The sequence below is a fragment of the Gracilinanus agilis genome, chromosome 4 (genome assembly GCF_016433145.1).
Source record: "Gracilinanus agilis isolate LMUSP501 chromosome 4, AgileGrace, whole genome shotgun sequence".
Lineage (NCBI taxonomy): Eukaryota > Metazoa > Chordata > Mammalia > Didelphimorphia > Didelphidae > Gracilinanus > Gracilinanus agilis.
The window spans coordinates 143,620,659-143,648,400 of record NC_058133.1 but is presented as its reverse complement, the minus strand read 5'-3'; the positions used below and the strand labels follow the sequence as shown (position 1 = coordinate 143,648,400).

General features: G+C 35.6%; 1 protein-coding gene across 1 annotated transcript; it reads left to right on the top strand.

The window, feature by feature from the left end:
- EXO1 (exonuclease 1) lies at positions 1–27,742 on the top strand. The gene is made up of 13 exons (XM_044674981.1): positions 1–161; positions 6,269–6,388; positions 6,836–6,959; positions 7,819–7,956; positions 8,529–8,741; positions 10,637–10,824; positions 11,601–11,697; positions 14,112–14,340; positions 17,624–17,870; positions 20,581–21,142; positions 22,881–22,985; positions 26,249–26,442; positions 27,595–27,742. The coding sequence occupies exons 1-13, from the start codon at positions 1–3 to the stop codon at positions 27,740–27,742; spliced, it is 2,526 nt and encodes an 841-aa protein (XP_044530916.1).

Here is a 27,742-nt window from a genome sequence, read left to right as displayed (position 1 = left end):
ATGGGGATACAAGGTTTGCTTCAGTTTATCAAAGAGGCTTCTGAACCCATCCATATAAAGAAGTATAAAGGGCAAGTGGTAGCTGTGGATACATACTGTTGGCTTCACAAAGGAGCTTTTGCCTGTGCTGAAAAGCTAGCCAAAGGCGAACCTACTGATCAGTAAGTCTGAAGCAATCTATTTTTGTGCATATTGATTATTTCTTAATTATAATGATATTGTTTTCTTTAAGTGGCAAAATTGAATGGGCTTTTTGTTGAAGGTACCATCCTCCTAGTCACCAAAGCTTGAATTTTCATTATCATCATTACCCCACATATCTAATATGTTGTCAAGTCTTGTCTTTTCTTTTTTCATGGAACACAGACATTATTTAAGCATAACAAACAATGTAGAATATATTTATATCTGAGTCCATAGGAAGTCAAGAATATTTTCCCTCAAAATAAACCCTTCCCTTCCCAAAGGCATGAAAATAGATTGTTGTGTTGAGAAATTACAAGTAAGCTCATGTTATTGAATGAAAGAAATTTGTAAAGGAGACTCAAATCTAAGAAGACTGAAAAAGAACTTTAAATTAAACATTTAAAATCACTTGTTTCACAGCCTTTCACCTTAAGTTACATATTTCTGTGGCAAATTTGTAAGCTCTTGCCCTCTGGAGATTTAAGGCAAAATTTTGTTTTAATTTTTTGCTAAGGCAATCATTTAAATAGGAACATATCAGAGTACAGTTATAAGAAGTATGTTTAACATATATAAAACTGATGTGACTGAAGCAAGCAGATAGATGAAATGATCAATGATGATCTCATCCAGGTTGGATCCTTATTTTTTAATTCTCATATTACTCCCAATATTTCTGTGAATAATAGGAGCATAAATCCAGAGCTAGAAGGAACCTTTGAGGCTATCTAATCTAATACCCCCACCTTTTTTTTTTTAACATATAAAGACACTGAGCCTGAAAAGATTAAATAACTTTTCTAGAGTCACAAAGGAATGCCAAAAACCAAATCAAAATCCAAGGTCACTGACTACAGAGCCAGAGCTATAGTGTAGTATTCTCCGTTGATGCAGGTTGTACCCCATCTGTGCTTTCTCATGGTAGGCTGTTCTTTTCTATATCCTTCCATGATGAAACTAGAGAGAATATTCTCTTTTCTAGAGATCCTCTGGGTCAGTGATAGCAAACCTTTTACATGGGCAAGTGATGTGAGAAATGTCCTCAGGCACGTGTGGAGAGGGGAAGGAGAGCATCCCAGCCCCACATCAGTTATATTCATATCCTGGGAAATGATGGATGCCACCTTGAATGACAGGGAAGGCAGTTGGAAGACATTGGAATGTTCCTGGGTTCTGTGAGCCAAGGGCAAACGTCATTTGGCCTGGCAGTATAAATAACCCTGACAACCCCTTGAAAGGGTCTTTGGCCTTTTGGGCTTGGGTCTTTGGGCTCTTTAGGTCTTTAGGTATCTGGATCTTTTAGCTCTTTAGGTCTCTAGGTCTCTGGGTGGTAAAAGGAGGCTGGGAGGTCTATGAAGAAGAGGGTAGGAAGAATCAAAATATTTCCTGAAGACTGTGAGAGCTAGTACATCACCAAACACTGATAGTGAGAAAGCTGAGAGAATAAGATCAACAACACAGCTGCATCAACAACAGTCCCTATTCTCTGGCTTGGCTGTGGCCAGGCTGGGCCAGAGGGGTAGTGGAGAATAAAGCTCCAGCTTCTACTAAATCAATAGCCTCCAGTTCTGATTGTCAACTAGTTATAGATATTAGATTGACAGGGTCTCCAATCACCATTCCTGTTCTGTTTATCCTTTCCCTGATTATAGATTATAAGAGAGTTTAACAAGTACCTTCCTGAGTGGGCTTTATATCATGACTCTTGGGGAGGGAGTCAACGCAGTCAGATATCAAACGTGATCCAAGGCAAATCAAAAGCCCTATAGTAATTAATCCAACCCCAGGTTGGACATGAAAGGGTTACCCATCCACCTACCTTTTGGGTCCTCCTTGGGCAACTGTTAGAGAAAAGGGGAAATTATAACCACCATCAAGGGTGATTGGGGTTGGTGTTCCTCCATCATCTACAACTAGGAAGAATACATAGATATATTCACATCACTGTAGACCTATATCTCCCTAGGCCCTTTTGCTTATAACACATCCCTCTAGCTTTCTAGTAATGAACTCTGGTTTGAACTGCTGGGGCAATGGTGCACATGCCCACAAAGAGGGCTCTGAGTGCCCTTGCTGGCACGTGTGCCATAGGTTCTCTACACAGCTCTAGGTATTTTAATATTTTATGGTTATTAGTCTAGCACTCAGATTATTCATCTATTATTTCTTACTTTCACAATATAACTGGTTTACCTCTCTTTTCCAATCATGCATATCTTTGATAATGCCATTTCTTACATGTAAGCTGTAATTGTTAATATAGCATGATTAAAACCCACCTTTGTCACTCCTCTGTCCTTTCAAGTCCTTTGCAATTTTGGTTTTTCTAAGATCCCTGTGGTGTTCTAGGTTCCACTGCAATAGAACATTCCTAGGGGACTTAGTGTTAAAAACATGAACTTTTGTGTCAAGAAGGAAACTTGGGTCTTTGAAAGTACTATATGATTTCCCAAACTGAGAAGACTTTTCTGATTCAACTTTAGATCCCTCACTAAGATAATATTTGCTACTTAACACTTCAGTGTACTAATCCTGCTGCATGTCATAATCCTGGTAATAGAACTCATCTCTTTGGTTTTTTTTCCTGCCTGCATGGATTGCCAGGTTGATCTTTATTTTTTAATAGCTTAATTTATTATTTCTTTATATTTCTCAATTACATTTTTTTTTTATTTTAAACCCTTAACTTCTATGTATTGACTTATAGGTGGAAGAGTGGTAAGGGTAGGCAATGGGGGTCAAGTGACTTGCCCAGCGTCACACAGCTGGGAAGGGTCTGAGACCAGATTTGAACCTAGGACCTCCCGTCTCTAGGCCTGACTCTCAATCCACTGAGCTACCCAGCTGCCCCCCCCCCATTACATTTTAATATGGTCCAAGTGAAAGTGTTGTGGGCCACATTCAGTCTATAGTGTATTTTAGACACCTCTTATTTGGATGATTCCTTAGTTTGATAGAATTTGAAAAATGCTATCTGCGTATAGGAATTTTGAAAAAAAAAACTTTCCATCAGAAATACTTCTTTATGTGGATTTTGTGTAAGACATCCTCCATGAGAGTAACAAACACCATAGTATATCATATTGGTAAGCAAAAAACATTCAACATAGGTAGAATTTGTGGTTGCATTTATCAAGGAATCTTGAGTGATCTTAATATAGACAGGAGACATCTTGTTTGAAGAATGCCTTTAAGGTTGTTATTTTACCACATCAGTTGTTCTGTTTTGGTGAGGGATGGTCAACAAACAATAGAAATGATAGGGTATTTTCTTTTCAGTACTTCAGGTGTATGACTATGAGGCAATTCTAGACTAGGAAAATGTTCACCAAAAGGTGCCTGTTTTGTTTCTCCATATTTTCAAGGTTAATTTTGAGATTGTACAATGACACATTGAGAGAGACAGCATGATATAGTGTGAAGGGTATTGAAATGGGAGTCAGGATTTGGTTCAGTTTTCATTTCTAATGCTTGTTAGTTATTTGACAATGTGCAAGTTAACTTATGAGGTTCAGTTTTCTCATATATAAAATGGGAATAATAATACCTACTTAATAAGTTTATGAGGATAAAATTAGATCATATATATATTTTGCTTTAATTTTTTTCTAAACCCTTACCTTCCGTCTTAGAATCAATACTTGGTATTGGTTCCAAGGCAGAAGAGTGGTAAGGGATAGGCAATGGGGATTAAGTGACTTGCCTAGGGTCACGTAGCTAGGAAGTGGCTGAGGCCAGATTTGAACCTAGGACCTTTTGTCTATCCACTGAGCCACCCAGCTGCCCCCAGATCATGTATATTTAACATTTCACCAGTTTTGTTGTTGTTGCTCAGTTGTTTGACTCTTCTTGACCCCATTTGGAGTTTTCTTGGTAGACATCCTGGAATGGTTTCCCACTTCCTTCTCCAGCTCATTTTATAGTTGAGAAACTGAGGCAAATGGAGTTAAGTGACTTGTCCACGGTCACAAGATGTTTGAGGTTGGATTTGAACTCAGGAAGATGAGTCTTTCTGACTCCAAGCCCAGCACTATCTACTAAGCCACCTAGCTGCCCTCATTTACCTTTTTTGTTTTCTATAATGCCATCTTTGTGTGAAGGGTGGACAGGTTGGGGTGGGGGACAAAGAGGGATGAGGAAAGCTTATATTCTTTGAGGTAAATCTTCAGTCCCTTAAGAGCTTTTTAAATCATATTCAATAATTATGGGGGAAACAATATGTTCACAGTTAAATGTGAAGATGGGATTAACTCTGCCCTGGCTATTTTTAGATTTAATCACCAGAAGTGTAGACACCCTACTTATCCTTATGTATGGGGAGCATAAGTAAATATTAAGTACATTTAAAAAATAGAACTAATTTGAGGTAGGTCAGGTAGGACTTCATGTATTAGATGGCTTTAATGGAATTAGGGATTCTAATAAATGGAGGTGAGAAAGATCATTGTCTCTGCATGAAGGCTAGCCTGAGCAAAAGGATGGAGATGGGAGATGGAATGTTGTGTATGTGGAACAAGTATAGTGGTGGGCCTGAAATAAAGCATTCTCAGGGGAATAACAGTAGAAAGAAAGTCTGGCTCCAACAGTGGTTTCTTATGTGTCAATTACAGCTGTTCTTCCTAACTTCCATTTAAGTGCCATTTCTGCTTCCTCTTGGAACTAACATATTGGGCACACTGCACAATATTAAGATATTTCCTTGTCTTCAATGACTATATATTGCTTTGAAAGGCCAACAAATGTATTCTATTTGGGGGACAGCTGGGTGGCTCAGTGGATTGAGAGCTAGGCCTAGAGATGGCTAGGGGGTGTGGGGGGGCTGGGTTCAAATGTGTTATGAAATAAAAGGGAAGTCAATAGGCTTGTACTTGAGGGCACTGGGTTGTACCAGCTGGGTCTTTCAGGCAGGGAGGCTATTTCTTTAATATAAGATGAATTGGGTCAGCTAGAGATTATATGGGTCTAGCTGAAGGTTTTATTCTGCCTCACTGCTGTTATTCTAAGCTCCCTTGAGGGGAGGAATAAAGAGGCCCCTTCCTGCCCGTGAAAAATGAATCCTCCAGGGAGTGAAAGCTGGTCACTTTCTGCCCAAGATGGATGCCTGGTTTAGCCCTCAAGAAATAAAGAAAAGTTATTCTTTTCCTTCTTCAGCCTTTGCCCTAGTAGTGGCCAAAATGATTCACCAGAAGCTCTTTGTATAAAGCCAAAGGGGTTTATTAATGCCAAGGGTAAGCTGAGGGAGGCTGGCTCCCTCAGTCAGGGATAATTTCACTGCCCTGAGCTAATAAGGTTCAGCAGATCTCTAGATGAGGTGATGGCTTGGTTTTAGATTGTCCCTGCCTACCTATTAGAAGCTAACTCCCACGATTTCCACCCACCAAAATACCTTCCTCCCAGGGCCCAATGGGGAAATCCAGGGAATAGCAGGATGTCAAGGGAAATCAGGCAAAGCCCAAAAAGCCCCAAAAGCAAAAGCCCTTCAGTTGGTACTGTTGGTACTCCAGGGATATTTATAGACCAGCTCTAACGGTTTTCCCATGAGACCAGCACTCTGGCTCGGCCAACATTCTATTCCCTCCAACTGCCAGGGGTTGCTACAGTTGGTTTGCAAATGCAAGGGATTTTGCTGCAACCCTGCATTACAAATGTGACCTGACACTTCTTAGCTGTGTGACCCTGGGCAAGTCTCTTAACCCCCATTGCTTACCCCTTACTCCTCTTCTGTCTTGTAACCAGTACACATTATTGTTTCCAACATGGAAGGCAAGAGTTTTAAAAAACAAAAGTGTTCTATTTCATGTCTGTTTCTTTTTCCGGTTTCATCAATAAATGTTTTGAAAACAGTGTGGTTTAGTTAACTTCAAGCTCTCTGCACATTCTTTTCTTCCTTTACTTTTCACTGTTTTATGAGGTGACACAGTTCATGATCTTATATCATCCTTTTAACATTATGCAAATGAATTAGCAAAGCCTTGTCTTTTGAGTAAAAAGCTTTTATTTTCAATAATGCTTGATTTCTGTATGTCCTTTCACTATTAAAACTGGCAATGTATGTGCTAATCTATTTTATTTCTTCTTACAGATATGTGGCATTTTGTATGAAATTTGTAAGTATGCTCCTTTCTCATGGAATCAAGCCAGTTCTGGTATTTGATGGTTGTACCTTGCCATCTAAAAAAGAAGTTGAAAAGGCTCGAAGAGAGTAAGTTATTTCTTGTATTTTAGTATTTCCTCTTCCCACTTAGAATGCATTCATTATGTTCTGGTTTTAGGGAGCCTTTACCCTATGCTTGTTCTCTGTTGACTTGGCTTAGTTTAATTCCAAATTAAACAATCAATAATCCAACAACTAGATTACCAGAAATAGCAAACCATTCATTGTGGAAGGTAGTTGACTATCTTAGGGTCTTTTTTAATCTGAAAGAAAAATGACTTCAAGTGATTTTTCCCTGAGATACATAGACTATTATAGTTAAAAATCATTTGTTGAATGACTGCTGTTTACAATGCTATTATGCTTTTGAAAGATACCAAAGAAATATAAGACATTGTAGTACCTACCCTCAAGTTGTTTTCAATCTTGTTGCACATGTCACATTCTGCTATAATGAAGGTTACTGAATATGACCAATATTATATTCACCTGCAGAAGACGTCAGACCAACCTTCTGAAAGGGAAACAGCTTCTTCGTGAGGGAAAAATTACAGAAGCCAGGGAATGTTTTGCCCGATCTATTAATATCACACATAACATGGCCCACCAAGTAATTAAAGTAAGCTCAAATGGGTTATTGTGTTGGTTTAATATTAAAATTAACTAAATCTTATTGAAATTTGTTGGGAGGGTGAAGGTAATAGAAAAGGAGGATAAGCATTTTTCTAGCACTTTTCTCCAGAAAAGAAAGACTCTTCTAACAGACTTTTAAATACAGGTCCAAGGAAGAAGGAAAACTGAATTTAACAGACATTAAGCTCCTGGTTTGTATAAAGCTCTGTACTGTACACTGAAGCTACAAGGACAAATTAGAGTTTTTGCACAAAAGTAACCAGGATAACCACTTTAGAGAGAGGTTCTAAGGATTAGGACAACAACTTGAATGAAATGGAATATTTTAGAGGCCTAGTTAACTAGCTGATGAAGACTCTGTATAGAGTTCTGTGCTATAATACCTAAGGGCCAAGAAACTTATTTTATCTACTTATTCCTTTTAATTTTAAGTTAAATAATTAGAAATAACTTCATTTAAAAAAAAAGAACTTGTGTGGTAATTTTCCTTTTTCTCAAACATATATATTGCCCTAATTTCTTAGTTACTGGTGGTATAGTAAGGGATTTCCTTATGCAGATATCGAATGTGGACAATTTCTACTCCAAAGGAAACTGCAAAAATTACAAATTTATTAATATCAAAACTAATAATCAAATGATCTTGTGTTTGATAGGGATTATATTAGATATGCTATACTGCTGTGTCTTGTACTGTGACCTCTAAATGCTTTTCAAATTCTAAAACCCTCTATTACAGCTTGAACATTGAATTTCTAGGGTTTATTGATACAGTCAATCAGTGTTAGGGACCTTGTAGGTACATGGTAACTTGTTTAACTCTTCACACTGATCTCTTTCTTTAGGCTGCACGGTCTCAGGGAGTGGATTGTATAGTTGCTCCATATGAAGCTGATGCACAGTTGGCCTACCTCAACAAAACTGGGATTGTAGATGCTATAATCACAGAGGACTCTGACCTTTTAGCTTTTGGGTGTAAAAAGGTATTTAAAATTTCATCCAAAGATGACTTTTATTGTTGAGATTGGTAGTATGGCCTTTGAAGGGCTTAACTTGTTCCTTCCCAAGAATTACCTAATTTAATAGCTTCACTTAAAAAATTATTATAGGGTGTTAATGAAGAAAGGTCTTTATGCTTTAATCTATTGCTGTTGTTTGCCCAAGAATGTGTAGAATTTTGGTACTTTTCCTAGTAAACTCTCAATTTTTTAGATCTGTTATCTTTTATGATGCTTTATGTTCTTAAAAATGTTTTCATGTATTTTATTTGATCTTCATAATAATTCTATGAGATATGACGAGATTTAAACAATACTGGATGAATCAGAACATTTGATTCTAGTTCTAGTGAAGGCACCTGAACAAGTCACTTCTCTCCCTTTGTTTCCCTTTCTGCATTTTGGTGGTATTGTGAATGAGGTTTAAATGAGAAAATAATTGCATTAGGCAAGAGAATAAAATGATTCTCACTTATACTGTGACTAGTTAATGACCTATTTCATAAAAGAAAAATGACTGAAGATTAACTCTTTTTTTTTCTTCTGCTTCACTCAAGGTGATTTTAAAAATGGACAAGCTAGGAAATGGATTGGAAATTGATCAGGCTCGACTAGGAATGTGCAGACAGCTTGGGGATGTGTTCACGGAAGAAAAATTTCGTTACATGTGTATTCTGTCAGGCTGTGACTATCTCTCATCACTCCATGGGATTGGCTTAGCCAAGGCTTGCAAACTACTAAAAATAGCCAATAATCCTGATATTATAAAGGTATGCATCATTTTACTCAGTTCAAACTTAGTCTCTATGGCTAGTTTGTTTTATAGTTAGTAATAGAGTAAACCAGTTGATGGAAGATAGATTTGAAATGTTCTAGTACATCTGAAAGGCATTGTTATACAGCATAGAGCCTTGGAGTCAAAATACCTGGGTTCAGGCCTACTGGCACATGCTGACTGTGATCCTGGGCAAGTCACCTAACTTCCTCTCCAAGCAACTTTCTAAATCTATAAGTTATAGAACGTTTGCCTATTATTAAGCAATTAGTAGAACAGGTCTAGTGACTGAAAAAAGCTCCCTAAACTGATGAAATCATAAATCAACCCAGTCTATTAATAGCCTATTTATTTCCTTTGGTACTGTTATGTATTATCAATAGGTAATAATTTTGCACATTGGAATGACCTTACCTCCTTTAGAAAAACATGGTATATCATTATTCTAAAGCTTCAGATTCATTCATTTTCAACATAATGCATCTCACATTGGTGGCTAGGAACCTTTTAATATTTTCCTTTTTTTTTTTAAATCTTAAACATTTATTAATATTCATTTTTAACATGGTTACATGATTCATGCTCCTACTTTCCCCTTCACCCCCCGCATTCCCCCCACCCTTGGCCGACACACATTTCCACTGGTTTTATCATGTGTCCTTGATCAAGACCTATTTCCAAATTGTTGGTAGTTGCATTGGTGTGGTAGTTTTGAGTCCACATCCTCAATCATGTCCACCCCAACCCATACATTCAAGCAGTTGTTTTTCTTATATGTTTCCTCTCCTGCAGTCCTTCCTCTGAATGTGGGTAGTGTTCTTTACCATAAATCCCTCAGAATTGTCCTGGGTCATTGCATTGCTGCTGGTACAGAAGTCCATTACATTCAATTTTACCATAGTATATCAGTCTCTGTGTACAGTGTTCTGGCTCTGCTCCTTTCATTCTGCATCAGTTTCTGGAGGTCTTTCCAGTTCACCTGGAACTCCTCCAGTTTATTATTCCTTTTAGCACATTGGTATTCCATCACAAGTATATACCATAATTTGTTCAGCCATTCCCTAATTGAAGGACATACCCTCCCTTTCCAGTTTTTTGCCACCACAAAAAGCGCAGCTATAAATATTTTCGTACAAGTCTGTTTATCTCTGATCTTTTGGGGGTACAAACCCAACAATGGTATGGCTGGATCAAAGGGCAGGCATTTTTTTGTAGCCCTTTGAGCGTAGTTCCAAATTGCCAGCCAGAATGGTTGGATCAGTTCACAACTCCACTAGCAATGCATTAATCCTTTTAATATTTTCTAAATTAACTTTTGCCTTAGTTTGAAATGAAGTATTATTTTCTATTTTAAAAAAAATGGAGCGCTCGATACAGAAAGCCCTAAAGAGAGATACTTTGTAGAATCAAGAATAGAATTGATTCCTTTCTAATTATACATCTTTTATTTTCTTTATTTCTTGTTGCCTTTGTAAAAATTCTAATTTGTTAATTTTTCACCAGAATAACTAAATTCACTGGTCTATTTATCCTCTAAATAAATTTTACAATTTAAGACAATGCAAATAATCTTTAGGGAATTCAACTAAATTAGTTAACTGTTTCTAACCTAAGAGCTTTTGAGTAGAGATTTTTTAAATCTCCAAATAAATTAATTTGTTGTATGAAGAAATGCAAACTGAGGGTAGATGTTGTCATTTTGATATTAGTTTTCATCTGGGCTTCCCCATCTGTAACTATTTATGCAGGAATAAGTCATTTTTATTTTCTTATCCTCCCCAATGTTACAATAAAACACACTATTAAAACCTCGAGGTATTTGGATAATGTCATTGTTTTCTTGTTTAATTGAAGATGACTCATGAGTAACATTTTGGTGTCCGTTATTAGGTTATCAAGAAAATTGGGCATTATCTTAAGATGAATATAACAGTACCAGAAGAATATATCAAGGGATTTATTCGAGCCAACAATACTTTTCTTTACCAGCTAGTTTTCGATCCCATCAAAAGGAAACTTGTTCCTCTTAATGCCTATGAAGATGACATCAATCCAGATACACTACATTATGCTGGACAGTATCCTTTGTGAATTGAATGGTGGAATTTTACTGTCCTTCATCTATACTTGTATTGAAAATGTTTTCTGTAACACATTCTAGCATAAGGAAATTTAGGTCTTAGCTATTTTTTAAACTTATCTGTTTGGTTTTTTTTATTTAAGTTATTCTTTCAGGGTAACATTTTAGAAGAAGCTTTTAGTTTACAAATAATCACTTAACGGTAGCATATGAATCATTTTTGCATTTACTTAAAGCTGGACATGTAACATTTTATAAAATGAGGACTAATTTGAGAGTAATATGTATCCCTAGGGTCATTGTTCTGGTTCAAAGATAATATTGGTTCTTAATAGCCCAGCAAATTAAGAGAGATATTTGAAGATGTAGGAATACAGTAGGAGAGGCTACCTTTACCTGCTTAGACTATCCTTTCTCATTTAGGAACTCCCAGATATCTAGTCCTCTAGGGCTCCAGCCTGACAAAGCACTCCCCAGAATCTTGTCCTTCCTCCCTCCTTCATCTCACTCATATGCAAATATGTAAATTAAGAACTTGGTGTAAGAAAGCAAGCTTGTGTATACTAAGCATGTGGTTATATATATATATACATATATATATATATATATATATATATACACATAGATAGATAGATAGATAGATAGATAGATAGATAGATAGATAGATTTTTCATTTATTGTCAATGATAATAATATTTTCACCTATTGAATGATAGACTTTTCTATGGTAGATAATGCGGTTCATTGCTTTTCCTTAATTAGATTGACCTTTAGATATACTGATGATACCACTGCCTTTCAAATTGCACTTGGTAATAAAGATATAAATACAATGGAACAAATTGATAACTATAACCCAGACACTGCTACGGTAACATTTTTTGTTTACTACCATTTAAAGAACATATTTCAATAAATTTTTGAAGGTGTACCATTGTCTTCATTTGGTAAATATTTACCTAATTAGTCCTTAAGTTTGAGTAATGATTTTTTACTCTTAAGATTAAAAGTGAACAACTTTGTTTGCTTTGCTATAGCTTGTCTTTGTAGAAGTTACATTGTCTATCCATGGGTAAAGAATAACTTTAAGGCACTATATGGTTATATTATACATCAACAAACATGTTTTTGAAATAGCTTTTTATTCAGGTTTATGTTAACAGCTGTAGTTGTTTGGGCTTTTGTCCTATCCTCATCTTTCTTGACTTTTTTTTAATGACATGTTACTCTTGATCTAACTATTCCTTTTTGAAATTTCTTTGTCTTCTGTAACTTGATACTTTCCTATTTCTTCTTGCACTTCTCTGACCAGTAAGCACTTAGCACAGTTCCAGGAACATGGTGGGCACTTAAGAATATTATTTGATTGACTATTTGATTTCTGTACCCTTGACCAACCATCTTATTTTCATTCCTAGAAGCTGTCTCCTACCTATATTACTTTGAGCTATATATTAATTTATTCTTCACCTTCACTATGATGCCCTCTCTTCCATCTCTGCCTCTTGTCTTTCTTCAAATCCCAGCTAAAATTCTACTTTATACAAGAAGCCTTTCCCAAATCCCCTAAGTGTTAGTGCTTTCCTTTTGTTAATTATCTTCAATTTACCATATACATCTCTTGTTTGTACATAGTTATTTATATTATCTCCCTCCATTAAACTGTAAGTTCATTTGAGGCCTAGGAACATGTTTTGTGTTTCTTCGTATCCCTAGCACAGAGCTAGGTACATTGTGGACATTTAATAAATGTTATTGGAAGACTGACCTGAAAATGGGAAGATTTGGCTAGATGATCTTTTAAATCCTTTCTAACCCCAAATCTGTATTGCTATTGACATTTGGAAGGCTTAAAAGTGACTCTTAAGACTTGTTCTTGCTCAAAGAACCCTAAAGTATCTTTTTCTTCCCTTTCTGGGCCCGGAATGTCAAATTTGTAAGGACAGCAAGTAGCCTCATATTTTTCAAGTATAGTTTTGCTAGAGCCACAAATATTCAGAAATTCAGAATTCTGCCTGATTCTTCCTTTTCTTTCTACACAGATACCTAAGGAAAAAAAATTCTTGTAATTACATAGCAAGCTACTTAATTTTTCCTTTTTTATGCCTCTAATCAAACCTAATTACCAGTTCAGTTTTATCTATCTGCATCTTATTGTCATGCAATCTGATTATAAAATTTAGAGCTGAAAAATACCTCAGAAATAATCTACCCCAAATCTCTAAATTTATATATGAGAAAACTGAGTCTCAGAGAAATAAAGTGACTGCATGCCTGCTTGCCCATCAGGTAACAATTAACATAATAGGATTCCAGATATGTGTTGGAAGGAACTATAGAAGCCATTGAATCTACCCCCCTCAATTTTTTGATAAAGAGAAAGGTAAGAAGTAGGATTTGAACCTAGATTTTTTCCGACTCCCAAGACCAGCATGCTAGCTACTTCTCCATCATGCCTCAAGTAGCTAAACTGGAATTGAATTCCAGATTTGTTGACACCCCAACCCAGTTCTCTTTCTATTACATTGTGCTTTGCAACCATCCTACCTAGTGGGTTGGGGCCATCCTCCTGGTTTATTCCCAATGATTGGCCTTGGTAAGGTGGCTTCTCTTATATATTATGTATATATTGTCCTAAGAGAACCTTTTATTTAATAATGCAATAGAAATATACCATATATGCATCTAACATGAATTACAGTTTTATAATTAAAATAATTTTTCTTTAAACCTAAATCATGTTCTAAAAGAGGGAAAAGTTGTTATACATATTGTTTTATGACATTTATTTTTAGATGAATAGAGAATGTATATTTTGAAGTCTCCACCAAACTGAACTTAATGTTTAAATAGTGCTCACTTAGCAATAGAAAAATATTAAAGAGTATTGTTTTACTTCATATTTTGTCTAAATTATTCCTCAAATTTAAAAAAAACTACATTTTCAGGCCTTCTTTGTGCAATAACAGTTAAGATAAGGTTCTCTATTCTACTATCTTGGTCAGGCCTATTCTTTGTTTCTTAGAGATAATCAATCAAGGTCACTTACACTTCCTTGAAGAGAAAAAGACCTAGGAACACAAGATATTTCATGAAAAGTGTAAGACTGCCAAAGTAGAAATGTTAATAAGGGGCAGGTGTATCTTCAACAACTGTTCTTTACAAGGGTAATTTATCATATTTATATACTTTATATATAATTTATATTGATCACAAAAGGAAAGTAAGTTGACTTTTCCCATTCATATGGGTATTGTATTTTGTTTTGTTTTTTTGATTTTCTAGCCTCACCATTCAAGAAGTCAAGGGTGGAATGACAAAGCACCTAGTCAGAAACCACTGAATGTGAATAGCATTTGGAATAGGAACCATTGCCCTAGGCCTAAATTAGATGTTATTACAAATACTACATGTTTACCAGAGAGATGTACTACTGCTGGCACTGAGAGAATTATCAGTACTAAGGGACTTAATCTTCCAAAGAAGCAGCTATTTATAAAAAGAACAAGAAGTGGTAGGTATTTTGTTTTTGTGAAACATTATAAGAGTGTAATAATAGTAGGGTAAGCCTTCACTAATTTTTTTTTTGTAACCTGATACTTTTCTCTAATTGGTTGGGATTGTTTGCTGATATTTTTGTTTTACATGTTAAGCCTTATATCATTCTCTTTCCCATTTCTTTCCCTTAGCAATTTATACTTATTAACTACATAAACAATTAAATAAATCTCCTTAAATAATTTTTACTTTTGTTTCATAAATTTGAATAACAAACATATTTAGTGTCATCATTTAACTGTGTGCTAATTATATTAACTTTATTATTCTTTGAACCTGAGTCTTCATCATTTATTATAATTTCCTTCAGGATAGAATGCTTAACACAGTGTCTGGCAGATGGTAGGTACTTAATAAATGTTGATTGATTGGACATATGTTTTAGGATTAGATCAGCTTTATTTAAATAGTTGCCTTTCCCCAAATTTTCGTATTTTATGCACACACATACAGGGATATAAACGTGCACCTACATAGTTAAAATGGCTATTGAAATGTTAATTGGTAGCTTTCTAACACAAAATAATCCAGATAGATTTGTTTAGATTTTTCTGATTTCTATATCCTAAAGTCATTATAAAGTCATAGAATCTTAGGTTTAGGAAATAATTCAAAATCCACTCAATTTAGCCTTCTACTTAAAGGTGCAGTCTTTTGCAGTCATCCTGCTCTAAAGTCATCCAGTCTCCACTCATTCGCTGCCAGTAACAAGGAAGTAACTGTATTTCCAAATAGCCTTTTCCATTTATATATGGCTCTAATCAGCCTTCTTTTAACTCAGACATATTGGTTCTGGCTTTTCCTTCACAGAATTAAACAATGTCTTACCCCTGTCCTTGTTCAAATTTTTATAAATAATTATGGTGAGGTGTCATACCCATACACTTTCCCCACTTTTTACCTAACTTTCAGAGCTTATCTAAATAGTGATAAATAAAGGGAAAGAGTAATTCTAGAAACTAGATATTCTCTCTGTACCAAAACTTACAACCTACCTCATTGTCTTTCCCCACAGGATATAAATGACAAAAAAAAAAAAAGAGAGGAGAAAACTTATATCCTGTTTCTGTTAGAAAAAAAATTAAAGATTTCATACTTTTTAATGGTGGAATAATAATAGTAATAATAATAATTAGCATTTACATTTCATTTTAAGTTTTGCTAGGCACGTTACAAATATTATCTCTTTATCTTCATGACAGCCCTAAGAATTAGATGCTATAATTATTCCCATTTTGCATTTGAAACTGAAACAGGGTCACTACAAATAGTGTCTGAGGTCAAACTTGAACTCGGCTCTTCCTGACTCCAGGGCCAACTCTTATCTGTCCCCTGTAAGGGACAAAACTGTGAAAGTTAGTCATTATTCATTTGTTTTTGTCCCTGGTACTAAGTTGGAAATGCTTTTTTAAAGGTTGTTGGTGATAGCATAATCGCCAAATCCAGTTGCTTTTTCTGTTCTCATCCTTGGTATTTTAGCAGTATTTTATACTGTTAGCCACGCCTTTCTTTCTTCTGAAACTCTTAGCTTCCTTTATGCTGAACTATCACCTGATTTCCCCACCTCCAGATATTCTTTCTGATTCCTTTGGCTCCTTTCTTTCTCTTCCTACATTTCAACTTCTATTACTCAACATTATTTAGATGTACCACTAATACCAAATTTGAACCTAAGGCCTCCCATCTCTCAATCCACTGAGCTACCCAGCTGCCTCCTCATAGATGTTTAACTTTTTTTTTTCCCCTCAGTCACCAAAACCTGTCAATTTTGCTCTTCTGCAACCTCATACACCCATTTCTTCCTTTGATTCCCATTGCCCTTGCTCTGGCTTAAAGTCCCTTTATCCCAGAAAGTTGGACTATTGTGAATGTCCCTAAACTTATTAAGTCATCAGTCCTGGAAAGGATCTTAGCAATCATTTAGTCAAACTTTAAGATTTTACAGATGAAAGAAACAAAAGCTCAGAACAGTTAAATAATATCTCAAGGTCACAAACATATTTAATTCAAGATTCAAACCCAGGGCTCCTGACCGAATCTTATGTTCTTTTAACTATATAATGTAGCTTCCACTTTTTAGTACATTTGAGACCCTCTTGCCAAATTAATACTCCTAAAGCATAATGATAATCTTCTTATACCTTTATTCAAAAAATGTATGACTCTTCAATATTTTCAGAATGAAGTCTAAATAAAGCATTATCTTAACCTTCATGGTCTTCCATGGTCTTTACCTACCTTTTTAGACTTTTCTCCAACTATTCAATTAAATTCAGCAAACATTTACTATCCCACTAGTGATTACTAAGACAATAAAAGCAAAACACAAATACCTCCTAGCCTAATAATTATTTTTTTTGCCTCCTCTCTTCCCTGTGTCCAGAATTCCCTTTTCAACCTTCCCTATCTCTGTTTGGTCCAAATCCTACCAAGTCGTGACACAGGTTAAATGCTTCCTCTCCATAAAGTCTTCTCTGATCTTTTCTCTGCCCCAGCTAGAAATAATCTCTACCTCTTTTTATTGTCATTCTTTATGGTATGTCATGGGACAATTATCATCTTTGTGCATTGAGATAACAAACCTTTACATATACATGTTATTTCTTCCATTGATCTATAAGCTTTTTGAAGTTGTTGACTTTATCTTCATATCTGCTTTTTATCTCTTCGCCTTCCACCCAAGGCCAGTGTACACACTAATTAAATACTGACCAAACGAATGGATTTGAAACTAGAGATGTAACTACATGATATAATCATACCATGTACTTTTCAAAGAAATACACTTAAAATTCAGCGTATGGCATCTAGAGCTGTTGTTATGAAAACCAAAGCATTTAAATTAATCACATTTGCTTGTGAATTATTATGTTTGTACTTTCTTTATTTAGACTTCTCATTACCATGAGGCCATTTATTTATATGTGCAAAGTTTCCTCCAACAGAATGCCTAAAGCATCTGTTTAACATTTAAAAATAGGACAAAATTAATTATGTATTAAATTTTTGGTGTGGGTCATTCATTATATAATTGCAGATATAATAGGCATTAAATGTTTATTTACTCATTTGTGAAATTCAAAAACTCTTTAAGGGGCTTTTTATGTGATCCATTTAACTTAGCTACTAGAAGTGAGTCATAAAAAATAAATAAATCCATTCTCAGAACATTTATACATACAATGGAATATGTTTTTTCCTCTAAGTTAAACAATTTTGCACATTATGTTTGTGTTTAGAGGAACTATCAGAAGATGATCTTTTATCCCAGTATTCATTTTCAACTACTAAGAAAACCAAGAAAGAGAACTGTGAAGATAAGAAGCCACTGAAGTTTTCTGAAGCATTCATCCCTGACACAGGACATGATATTTCCTGTAAAGAAACCTTGACTGCTCAGCCTAAAGTAAGAAACAAATTTGCATCCTTTTTGCAGAAGAGAAATGAAGAAAGTGGTGCTATTGTGGTTCCGGGGACTAGAAGCAGGTATAATCATATTAACAGAATCTATTATTCTTTCAACTCTACTCTTTCAGTCACTAACAAGCTTAATTTAATACCTTTTGTGTTCCAGCCATTGGCTAGGAGCTAGGGGTACAAAGACAAAGATAAAATAGTCTCTATCCTCAAATCACTCACTTTGTAACTGTGGAAATAACACGTATATTAAAGAACATACAAAATAAATAAAGGATAATAGAGGAGGTAGTAAGTAGCACTGGGAGGACTTTGAATAGTATTAGGTAGAAAGTCGTGCTTGAGCACAATTTTGAAGAAAACTAGGGATTCTAAGCAGAGGAGAGGAGGAAGGATTGCATCCCAGGCATGGAAAAGAGTGGTGCAAAGCCTTAGAGATGAGAGGTGTAGAGTCCTGTGTAAAGACCAGCAAGAAAGTCAATTTAAATCAAGAATGTGAAGACAAAGATAGGACTATAAAAGCCCAATAGAGGAATCTAAAATTTGTACTGGAGGCAGTAGAGAACTGGGGTTTATTGAGTGAGAGAATGCTACAGTCAGACTTGTACTTCAAGAATATCTCTTTGGAAGGCATGTAGAAGTTGGATTAGAAAGGAAAGATGTAAGACAATGAGACTATTTAGGAACCCCTTGCAATAGTCCAGGAAAGATGTAGTGAGCATCTGAACTAGGATAGTGGCCTTGTCAGTCAGCCAGTAAGCATTTATTAAGCACTTACCATGTCCCAGGTACCCTACTCAGTGGAAGGGACAAACAGACATACACACACACAAAAACTTGAATTTTAATGGGGAGGGGAGAGGGCAGAGAGCAACACAAATCATTATGTTCAAACAAGGTATATAGGAGATAAATAGGAAATAATCAACAGGGGGAAGCAGAATTAATAGAGATTTGTGGAATGGGCAGCTATGAAAGTTCTTTCACAGTACATCACACTTAAGCTGAATCTTTAAGAAACTTGGGGATTCTAAGAAAAATGAATTTGAGGTTATAGACCATTCCTGGCATGGAGGACAGTCAGTATAAAAGCACGGACAGAGACAAAAGATAGATTCTCATTTATTAGAACAGTATAGAGGACATTGGCCAAATTGTAGTGTTTTGAGAGGAGAGAATAAAGTTTAAGTAGACCAGACAGATCAGAAGGGATCATAGTGAAGAACTTTAAATACTAAAGTTCATATTAGATTCTAGAGGTATTGGAAGCCACAGGAGTTTATTAAGCAATATTGTGTTTATTTTGTTCTAGATACCACATTTTAGAGCTAAAAAATATTGGTCTCAGAAGGGCAGTCAGGGAGGATCAGGTGAAGGAACTAGAAATGCTTATCTGGGAGAAACTAAAAAGAATTAGGGGAGGCATGTGACATGTGTTCACTATTTGAAGGACTCTCATGTGTAAGATATCAGATGTATTTGACCCCTGGGAACAGAAGTTGAATTTTCAGGGTAAAATTTACAAAGAGATTTGTGCTTTGATGTAAGAAAAAAACTATAGTCACTTAAAGCTGGCCAAGAATGGAACAGGGCTGCCGTGAACAAAGAGTTGTTGACTACAAGTTAAGAGATTTTGTAGATGGTATTTTTTATCAGATACATATTGACTAGATGGCTTCTAGGATGCCTTGTTACTCTTAGATATATTTAACTGAGAGCAACCACATGCAAAGCACTGGGTTAGACATTATAAGGTACAAAGATAGAGAATTTATTAAATGTTTACTATCTTCCAGGTATTGTGATAGATAATTCTTTCCCTTTTGGGAGTCAAAAAGCAATTTTATTGAGAATAAGATAAAGAACATCTGTGTATTCATTGGAACTAGTAAAAATACACTACACATAACTATAGTTGCCTCTAGCTATAGTAACAGAAATGTCAAAACAATCCCATCATGTAGGTAGTGAAACTAGTATTACTCTTATTTTACACATGAGGAAACAAAGGCTTAAAGGTATTAAATGAGTTGTTCATGATCACATAGATGAAGTGTAAACCAAGATCTGAACCCAGATTCTACCTCATAACTTCCACAATATTTTCATCAATGTACATTTCCTCTCAAATGATTAGTTGTGAGAAATGAGTCATTTTACTTTTTTTCTTTCTCTAAAATATAGTTCACTTCAAAAGATCCTTGATTTTATGATTGTGAGTTTCCCGTTCACCCACTCCCTATCAGTAGAGATAATCCCTCCTAAGGCTTAGTCTTCAGTGAATTAGTGGAGCACTCAGAATTCCTCACTTTATTACCAGCCTTAGGAAGTGATGATCTTTAGACTGATCTTGATATGACAGGAAGTGGACATTTACTCAGACCCTTTCTATCTTTACAGAATCTAATAGAGCCTAGTTACCCTGAAGTAACTTGAACACTGTAGATTGCCTTCATGCCACAATGAGGCATTGGCATGGTACAGTGAAAAGAACACTTGTTCTAGATTCAGAAGACCTAAGTTCTAATTCTACCTCTGACCCATAATTCCTGTGTGAACTGGGTCATATTCATTTAACCTCTCTGGCCTTAGTGTTCTTATCTGTAAAATGAAAGTTCTATCCAGCTCTAGACTGAATGTATCACTCAAGTATACATAAAATATATTTACCTCCTAAAAATATTTAAATTGGAAAAAAAAGTTCATACTTTGAATATGACTCACACTTACCATTATTGCTATTTTCCTAGCACTAATGAGACTTTTTGAACTCTTTTAGGTTTTTCTGTAATTCTGTGGATGCAGCTGACTTCACAGCAAAACACAGAAGCAACCAACCTGTCTGTGACACTACTGTCCCAGATGTGCAGGCTGAGCTAAATGAATCAGATGATATGGATGGCCAGAAGCCTACTGATATAGATGTAGCTCAGAATCCAGGTGATCAGAATATGGATGATATAAATGAAGCATCTGATCATGATTCTCTTTCTTCTGAGAATAAATTCACAAGGACAATTTCACCACCCACCTTAGGAACACTAAGAAGTTGCTTTAGTTGGTCAGGAAATCTGCAGAATTTTTCAAGGACTCCTAGCCCATCTCCAAGTGTAGTTTTGCAACAGTTTTCAAGAAAAAGTGAACCTTCAACCCCTCTGATTAAGAATAATAATGAAATGTCTAGTTTGTCTCAAGAAAGCAGTGATGATTTTGATGGTGAAACAGTCTCCATTCCTGAAATGGAATGTTCTTCACAGTCTCAGGAAAGCTTGGAACTATCACAGAACAGTTTGGATTCCTCAAGGCTCTCTCACCTATCAAGCAAAGATTCCGACTCAGAGGTCAGTCATTTAATAAAGCTTTCTTTTTATATTAATCTGTGAAAGAATATGATTTCATTATCCATGAAAACTCACCTCTTGTCATTTTCCTGTGATTTGCATTGTGTGAAACTGTGAAAGCTATAGAATTTCTTAATGCAAATATATCCTATTCAATAGAAAGATAGACCACAAACCATAAATGAGGAAGGTATGAGGTGGGTGGTTCTTGATCCACATTGGTAGATAAGTATCCTCCTGGGTGAAATTGAAATCCTATCAAAGTATTCTTCCTAGATTAGTGTGTGCACTCCTATTTCAATTGTTTATGTTTTCAAAATTATGGAATTATTATCTACTAAGCAGTATGTGAAATTTTTTGGAAAATTTTTATGTACAAATGGATACATAATAAATATTTTGTTAGTATTTGATATTCCATGGGGTGGGACATGGCACTGATCATTTTATTGTATTTTTTTAGCTGCTAGAACTTCAGAAATATATTTCCACTCAGTTTTCCTGTCTTCTTTAATAATCCTTTTGTGAAAGAGCACAATTCAGATCATTTTTCTTTTTAGGTATATTTTTAATTTATAAATAAATTTATATATAAATATATAAATAAACTCTATTTATTTATATATTTATAAGTATATTAACTATTCTGGCTTAATTGGAAATTGTACTACATAAAATACATATAGACCATCCCCATGGGGGTAGGGTATGTGTATGTAGTACAATTTCTAATTAAGCCAGAATAGCTAATTATTATCTCATTCCCGGTAATCATATAAACAGAGGGAATGGAGTAGTAAACAGTGTACTTTACACTTTTTTTTTTCACATTGAATTAAGGTAACATAATCCATTTTCTTGCTTCCATGATATAATATATTCCTATATAAAAATGGTTAAAGAGAGGATGTTTTTGTTAATATTTTGTTTAACTTGGTTATCATATATTAGTCAATTTTGCCATTTCTCAAGTAATTAAAATATAATAAGTCTAATATTAAAACTTTACGCAACCTAATATCTTATTTTGATTCACCTGAGCACCATAAGTATTAGACAGTATTCTATATTGTCATTATAAATATTTTTCTTTTTTTTTATTTCATTTTTCAATGAACAAGTTTTTTATTTATCTGTACCTCCTAGTTTCCTACACTGAGTAGATTTTTTAAAAAGCAAAGTACATTGTACGTAGCTGTATAACCCTAAAAAAAAAATTCTCATATTAGCCTTGGCCAAAAATGTATTTAAGTTTACTGACTGTCAGGAGATACGTGGCATGTTTTATCTTCATTCTTTTAGTTCATCATTACATTGATCAGTTCTAAACTTTTACATAAATATAAATTGTTCTGTTTCTGCGCACTTTGCTCTTCCTTAGTTCATAAATCTATATAGTTTCCTTTGAATTTGTCTGTTTAGTTGTTTCTTTCATAACATAATAATCCATTATGTTCATATAACATGATTTCTTTAGCCATTCCTCAATAGGAAGGTAGCTCTTTAATTTGCAATTCCGAACTATTACCAAAAAAAAAGTCACTATATATGTCTAAACATATAGATCCCCATAAGTTTTTATTTTGGGGGGCAATGTGCTTACTGGTATAAATAGCTGGATATAGTCCCACGTTGCTTTCCAGAATGGCTAGATCAGTTCAAAGCTCCACCAGATGTGCACTATTGTACCTGTTTATTGACTAACTTCTCATCCATATAAATACTTTTTTTTTTTAAGGAATCTGACTGTAGTTCCAAGCCATCTCATAATCAGAGGTCACAGAGCTCTCATTCACATTTGTCTCTGTTTGCTAAAAGAAAAGACTCAACCCTAGGGAACAAGGTAAATTGTTTTTTTATTCATAGAATTCCTAAGGCATTGAATAAATGAGGGCTTGAAAGGCTAAACAAAAGAGGAAAAGGAATCAACATCTACTTGTCTGTGTTAGTCATTTAATATGGTATTCTTTAGGTTTTACTTAGTGAAAATTTAAGGTAGCTATTTAATATTCAAATGTAGTTGTCATAGTGACCTTGCTTTATGCTCTCTGTAAATTCTTTTCCTTTTTAGAGATCTTGTCTTCAACATGATGGCTTAGAGCTGTTTTCTCTGACACTGTGTCAGAGACTGGTCCTGCAATACTGCCAAGAATGACATTAAAATGTAATTGGGAAATATTTAACCAAATAAAACTACAGTAAAACATAATGTTAATATGTAGTTTTCTAAGTCAATGTTTGGTCTGCAAGGATCCTTATGTATAACCCCATTTCTATTTGAGTTTGATACTAGTGCCCTAGAAGATCAACTCCATGGCTTGTTCCCAAATCTACTCTTAACTCTGACCTATTTCCTGTTTCAGCACTGAATTTCTCCCTGAGTTAGCATATTTCTTATAAAAGCAGATTTCCCCCGTGCCAAAAACCTTTATTATTTTTCAAATATCATCATATTCTCCCAGTTACCAATCTTAAAACCATGGAGTTTACTTCCCATTCTTTCTTTGCATAAATAACCTTCCTCATCCCTCCTCTAATTCAGCTTATTAGCTTATTATATCTGGTACAGTGGATCACCTAGAGCCCAAGGTTCAAACTTCTTATTAGAATGATATTATAATACCCTCAAGTAGAGGCATTTCTTTTTTTTTTCTTTTTTTTTAACCCTTAACTTCTGTGTATTGGCTCCTTGGTGGAAGAGTGGTAAGGGTGGGCAATGGGGGTCAAGTGACTTGCCCAGGGTCACACAGCTGGGAAGTGTCTGAGGCCGGATTTGAAACTAGGACCTCCCATCTCTAGGCCTGACTCTCAATCCACTGAGCTACCCAGCTGCCCCTAAGTACAGGCATTTCTACAAGCAGTTAAAATGCAATTCAAAAAACTAAAAAGAAAGGAAAACTGCTAGCAAGATATGGGTGGGGCAAAGGTCTACAAAGAAATAACCCAGCTTTCATGAGCTCCTCACCAAAATCCCAAAAAATCTCACTCTTGTCCATTGATCTCAGATCAGTCCATCAAGAGATAAAGTTGATGCTGTATTTTGTGATGTCCCAAAGATGTTAATTGAATAGCTGGGCTCATGTTTGTGTGGAGCATTAATTGTGGAACTCTTCACCTTTACTTAGAGGTTTTATGGGGGAAAACTGAGGGTTAACTTAAATATTATCAGGGTTCTGAGGAAGGGTAAGTAAGAGACAAGACAAGGCAATAAACTGGGATACCAGGATATTAGGATACAAACTCCACTTCCTCTGAGGTCTCCCAGGGGGTCAGTTAGTTACAAATTGTCCCCAACCAACATGGAGTCCATCTCAGAGAGAGAAACAAAACTTCCTGCTTCCCCATTCCATTTAGAATTCTCCAGCCCCGCTTGCTAAGTCTCCCAAATAACTAATCTTAAACATTGTATTAATTTATATTACAACAGAGGGTATCAAGAGGTTGTCTCTGTGACTGGTGTAGAGGACAGAGATAGACAGAAGTCAGTGCCCAGTTAAGTTAGGGGCTTCTTTGGGTTTGGGTATAAACTGTTTTCCAGGACTTAACTTAATTGCCTGGACCCCCAAAAAACCCTTACTGAACCCAACCCTGTTGGGGAAAGACTGAATGACTGGCAGTCTTGGACTTTGCGTAGCCAAAGCTTGATAGACAGTCTCTCCCAAATCCTTCTTTTTCCCTCTATTGCCACTGTGTCCCCAAAGGAGTTTTATCTGACTGCTGATTTGATAATAAATTAATTTAATATATTGAAGTATCAATGTTAGGTGAGGTGAGTACGGTTAGGTAGCCCTGTCCTGTCACAACAATAAATGAGGTCCTTGGAACCTGGCCAGGCGTTTTCACTCCCTCTCCTCTATCTGCTAGCTAAACTAAACTAGACAGAAGGTTTATGAGGGTCTCTCTTAAACTGGCACAGGACAGGACAATGAGTCTTCGAGGTTGGCCCAGCAAGCTTGTCGGGTCCAGAGGCCCCTTCTAGCCACTGGCAGATGTTTAAATTCTTCTTAGATGTTATAGTTAAGAAGTAAGAAACCTGTCAAGTCTTCAGGGAAATAGAAATCTAGGGAAACCCTCAGGTAGTCTTGGTAGACTTCAGAGGTCAAGTAAAAGTCCTCCGTCTCCTTCAGAGTCCAGAGATGAAGACCCTTTTCCCAAGGTTCTTTCTCCCACAAGCCTCTTTTTCTCCCTTCAACCACCACTCCTGTCACTCAAAGTTGCTTTTCCAATGTTCCAAACTTTCTCTGTGCCAACTGTTCCTTACAATGCCAACCTGCCCCAGGTCTGTATTCAAGACCTTATACAATTCTCTACCTCCCTTGCCTCTCTCCTCCCACTGCTTTTCCCTTCACAAAACCTCTGCTTTAGTTATTGGTTTACTTATTGCTCCTCAGGTATCCTACCTCTGAATTTTTACTTACTCTGTTCTTATCTGAAATGTCCTCTCTTCATTTCTTGTCTTATTTTCTCAAGGCTCAGCTTAAGTCCTACTTCTCTGATTGTCCAGCCTTTTAACAGAGATACTCTTTCCTCCAAACTTTTAAGTATTTCTTGCCTGTATCACTTATTTTGCACTTTGCAATTAATAAGGGCAGAATATGCTTTTTTTTATTGCTTATAATTTGTCTTCTCCCAGTTAGATTAATTTTCTCAAAGACCAGGATCATATTTTATGCTTCTTTGTTTTTCCATTGTCTAATGTAAATAAATGATGATAGTGATGATTATATTTAATGTTGATGAATTTATTTTTTAGCAAAATATCAAATGATTACAAATCCTAGGGTCCTATCACTGGAGCACTCCTTTCCTAAGAGAATAGTGACATCTTGTGTTTGTCAAGTTACTCTTTCTGAGAAAACCTACCATTTTTTTCTTCATCTCAACGATAATTGGAAATTCATTTTGGTAGGGAATTATAAAAGACCTAATGAATACCATCTTAAAATTTGCAGTCAAGTGAAATGAATCGGAAGGATGTCCATTTAAAACAAAGTAATATGTAAAATATTAACTTGATCTTGATAAGACTTGTGTGAAGTATAGTATGAAATATGTTAAAGATAGGAAGGAGATATTGCTAATTTTATGTGGCATTTAAAACTACAGGTTCTTGGGCTCTCCAAATCCAATTCAACAGGATCTCTTTCTACAAATAAGATCAAACCACTAGTCTCAGCCAAAGTCAGTGGACTAAGCAAGAAGCTCACAAGTGCACAGAAGAGAAATCATCACAATGCTGAAAACAAGCCAGGACTACAGATCAAAATCAGTGAACTGTGGAAAAATTTTGAATTTAAGAAGTGTGTATCTTCTAATTTAAAAAAATTCTCCTCCCTCTTTCTATATTTATATTTCTTGATGTTTCTCTTCCCTGATACCATTTTGCCCCCTTCCTTTTGTTATTAGGGAAATTTATTTTTCTTTACTTCCTCTAGGAAGCACCTGAAAAATATGCAAACTCAGCTTCTAAAGTAGCACCACCATCTAGGTAAAGATGGCATTCAGAAACTTCACTCTTTATCCTGATTCTTCCCTCTTTTAAGACTTTTGCAAATCACTTATAATCTTTATAGAGTAGTTGAAAATCTAAGGTACACAATCATTAATGCCTTCCCTACCTTATTATGGGTTTTCTGTAAAATTAAAAAGAAAAGTGAAAGAAAAGGGAGGAAAGAAAGGAAAAGCACTATAGAAATATAAGATTGTATTTATATCTTATTGCTATGACTCAACTAATGCAAACCTTGTTAATCACTACCTTCTAGGGGGCAGCTGGGTAGGTCAGTGGATTGAGAGCCAGGCCTAGAGATGGGAGGTTCTAGGATCAAATCCGACCTCAGACACTTCCCAGCTGTGTGACCCTGGGCAAGTCACTTGACCCCCATTGCCTAGCCCTTACTACTCTTCTGCCTTGAAGCCAATACATAGTATTGACTCCAAGATGGAAGTTAAGGGTTTTAAAAAAAAAAAGTTCCCTTTACCAATAAAATCCCAAGTCTAGTCCCTCTCTCTACTATCCATGTGTTCTTTCCTTTAGTGATTATAATTCTCAGAGTAACCCAAAGAATGGGAAAAATAATGCCTAAACAAGTAACCCAAGCAAAGGATCGTGTCAGTATTTAAATAAGTTCTTCATTGAAAAGAGGACTAAAAGCTCCTTCCTTACAATTGCCATTCAGTGCCAGATGGTGTGTGCTATTTCCCAGGGTACCTGAATTGGGGATGAATCTGAGAAATAAACCAAATTTGCAGGTTTGCAGGGAGGAGGATTCTCCCAGTGAATCAGATGGAATATATGCTACAATTCATGGATATAAATAGAAAATTACTTTTGTACGATTTGTGTCCCTTTATCCAACTGAGTAACATTTTTCTTAAGATATTTGTTGCCTTTCTCCTCCTTAAAAATCTAAATACAAAGTGCCATATAATTGTGTTCTTGTATTTTGCAGAAATTCTGAAAAGCTTCCTTCCTGTAAGAAACCAGACCCACTTTCTCCAGTCAAAAATAATCTCCAGCTTACTCCAGAAACAGAAGAAGATATATTTAATAAACCTGAATGCAGTCATGTTCAGAGAGCAATATTCCAGTCAGTATAG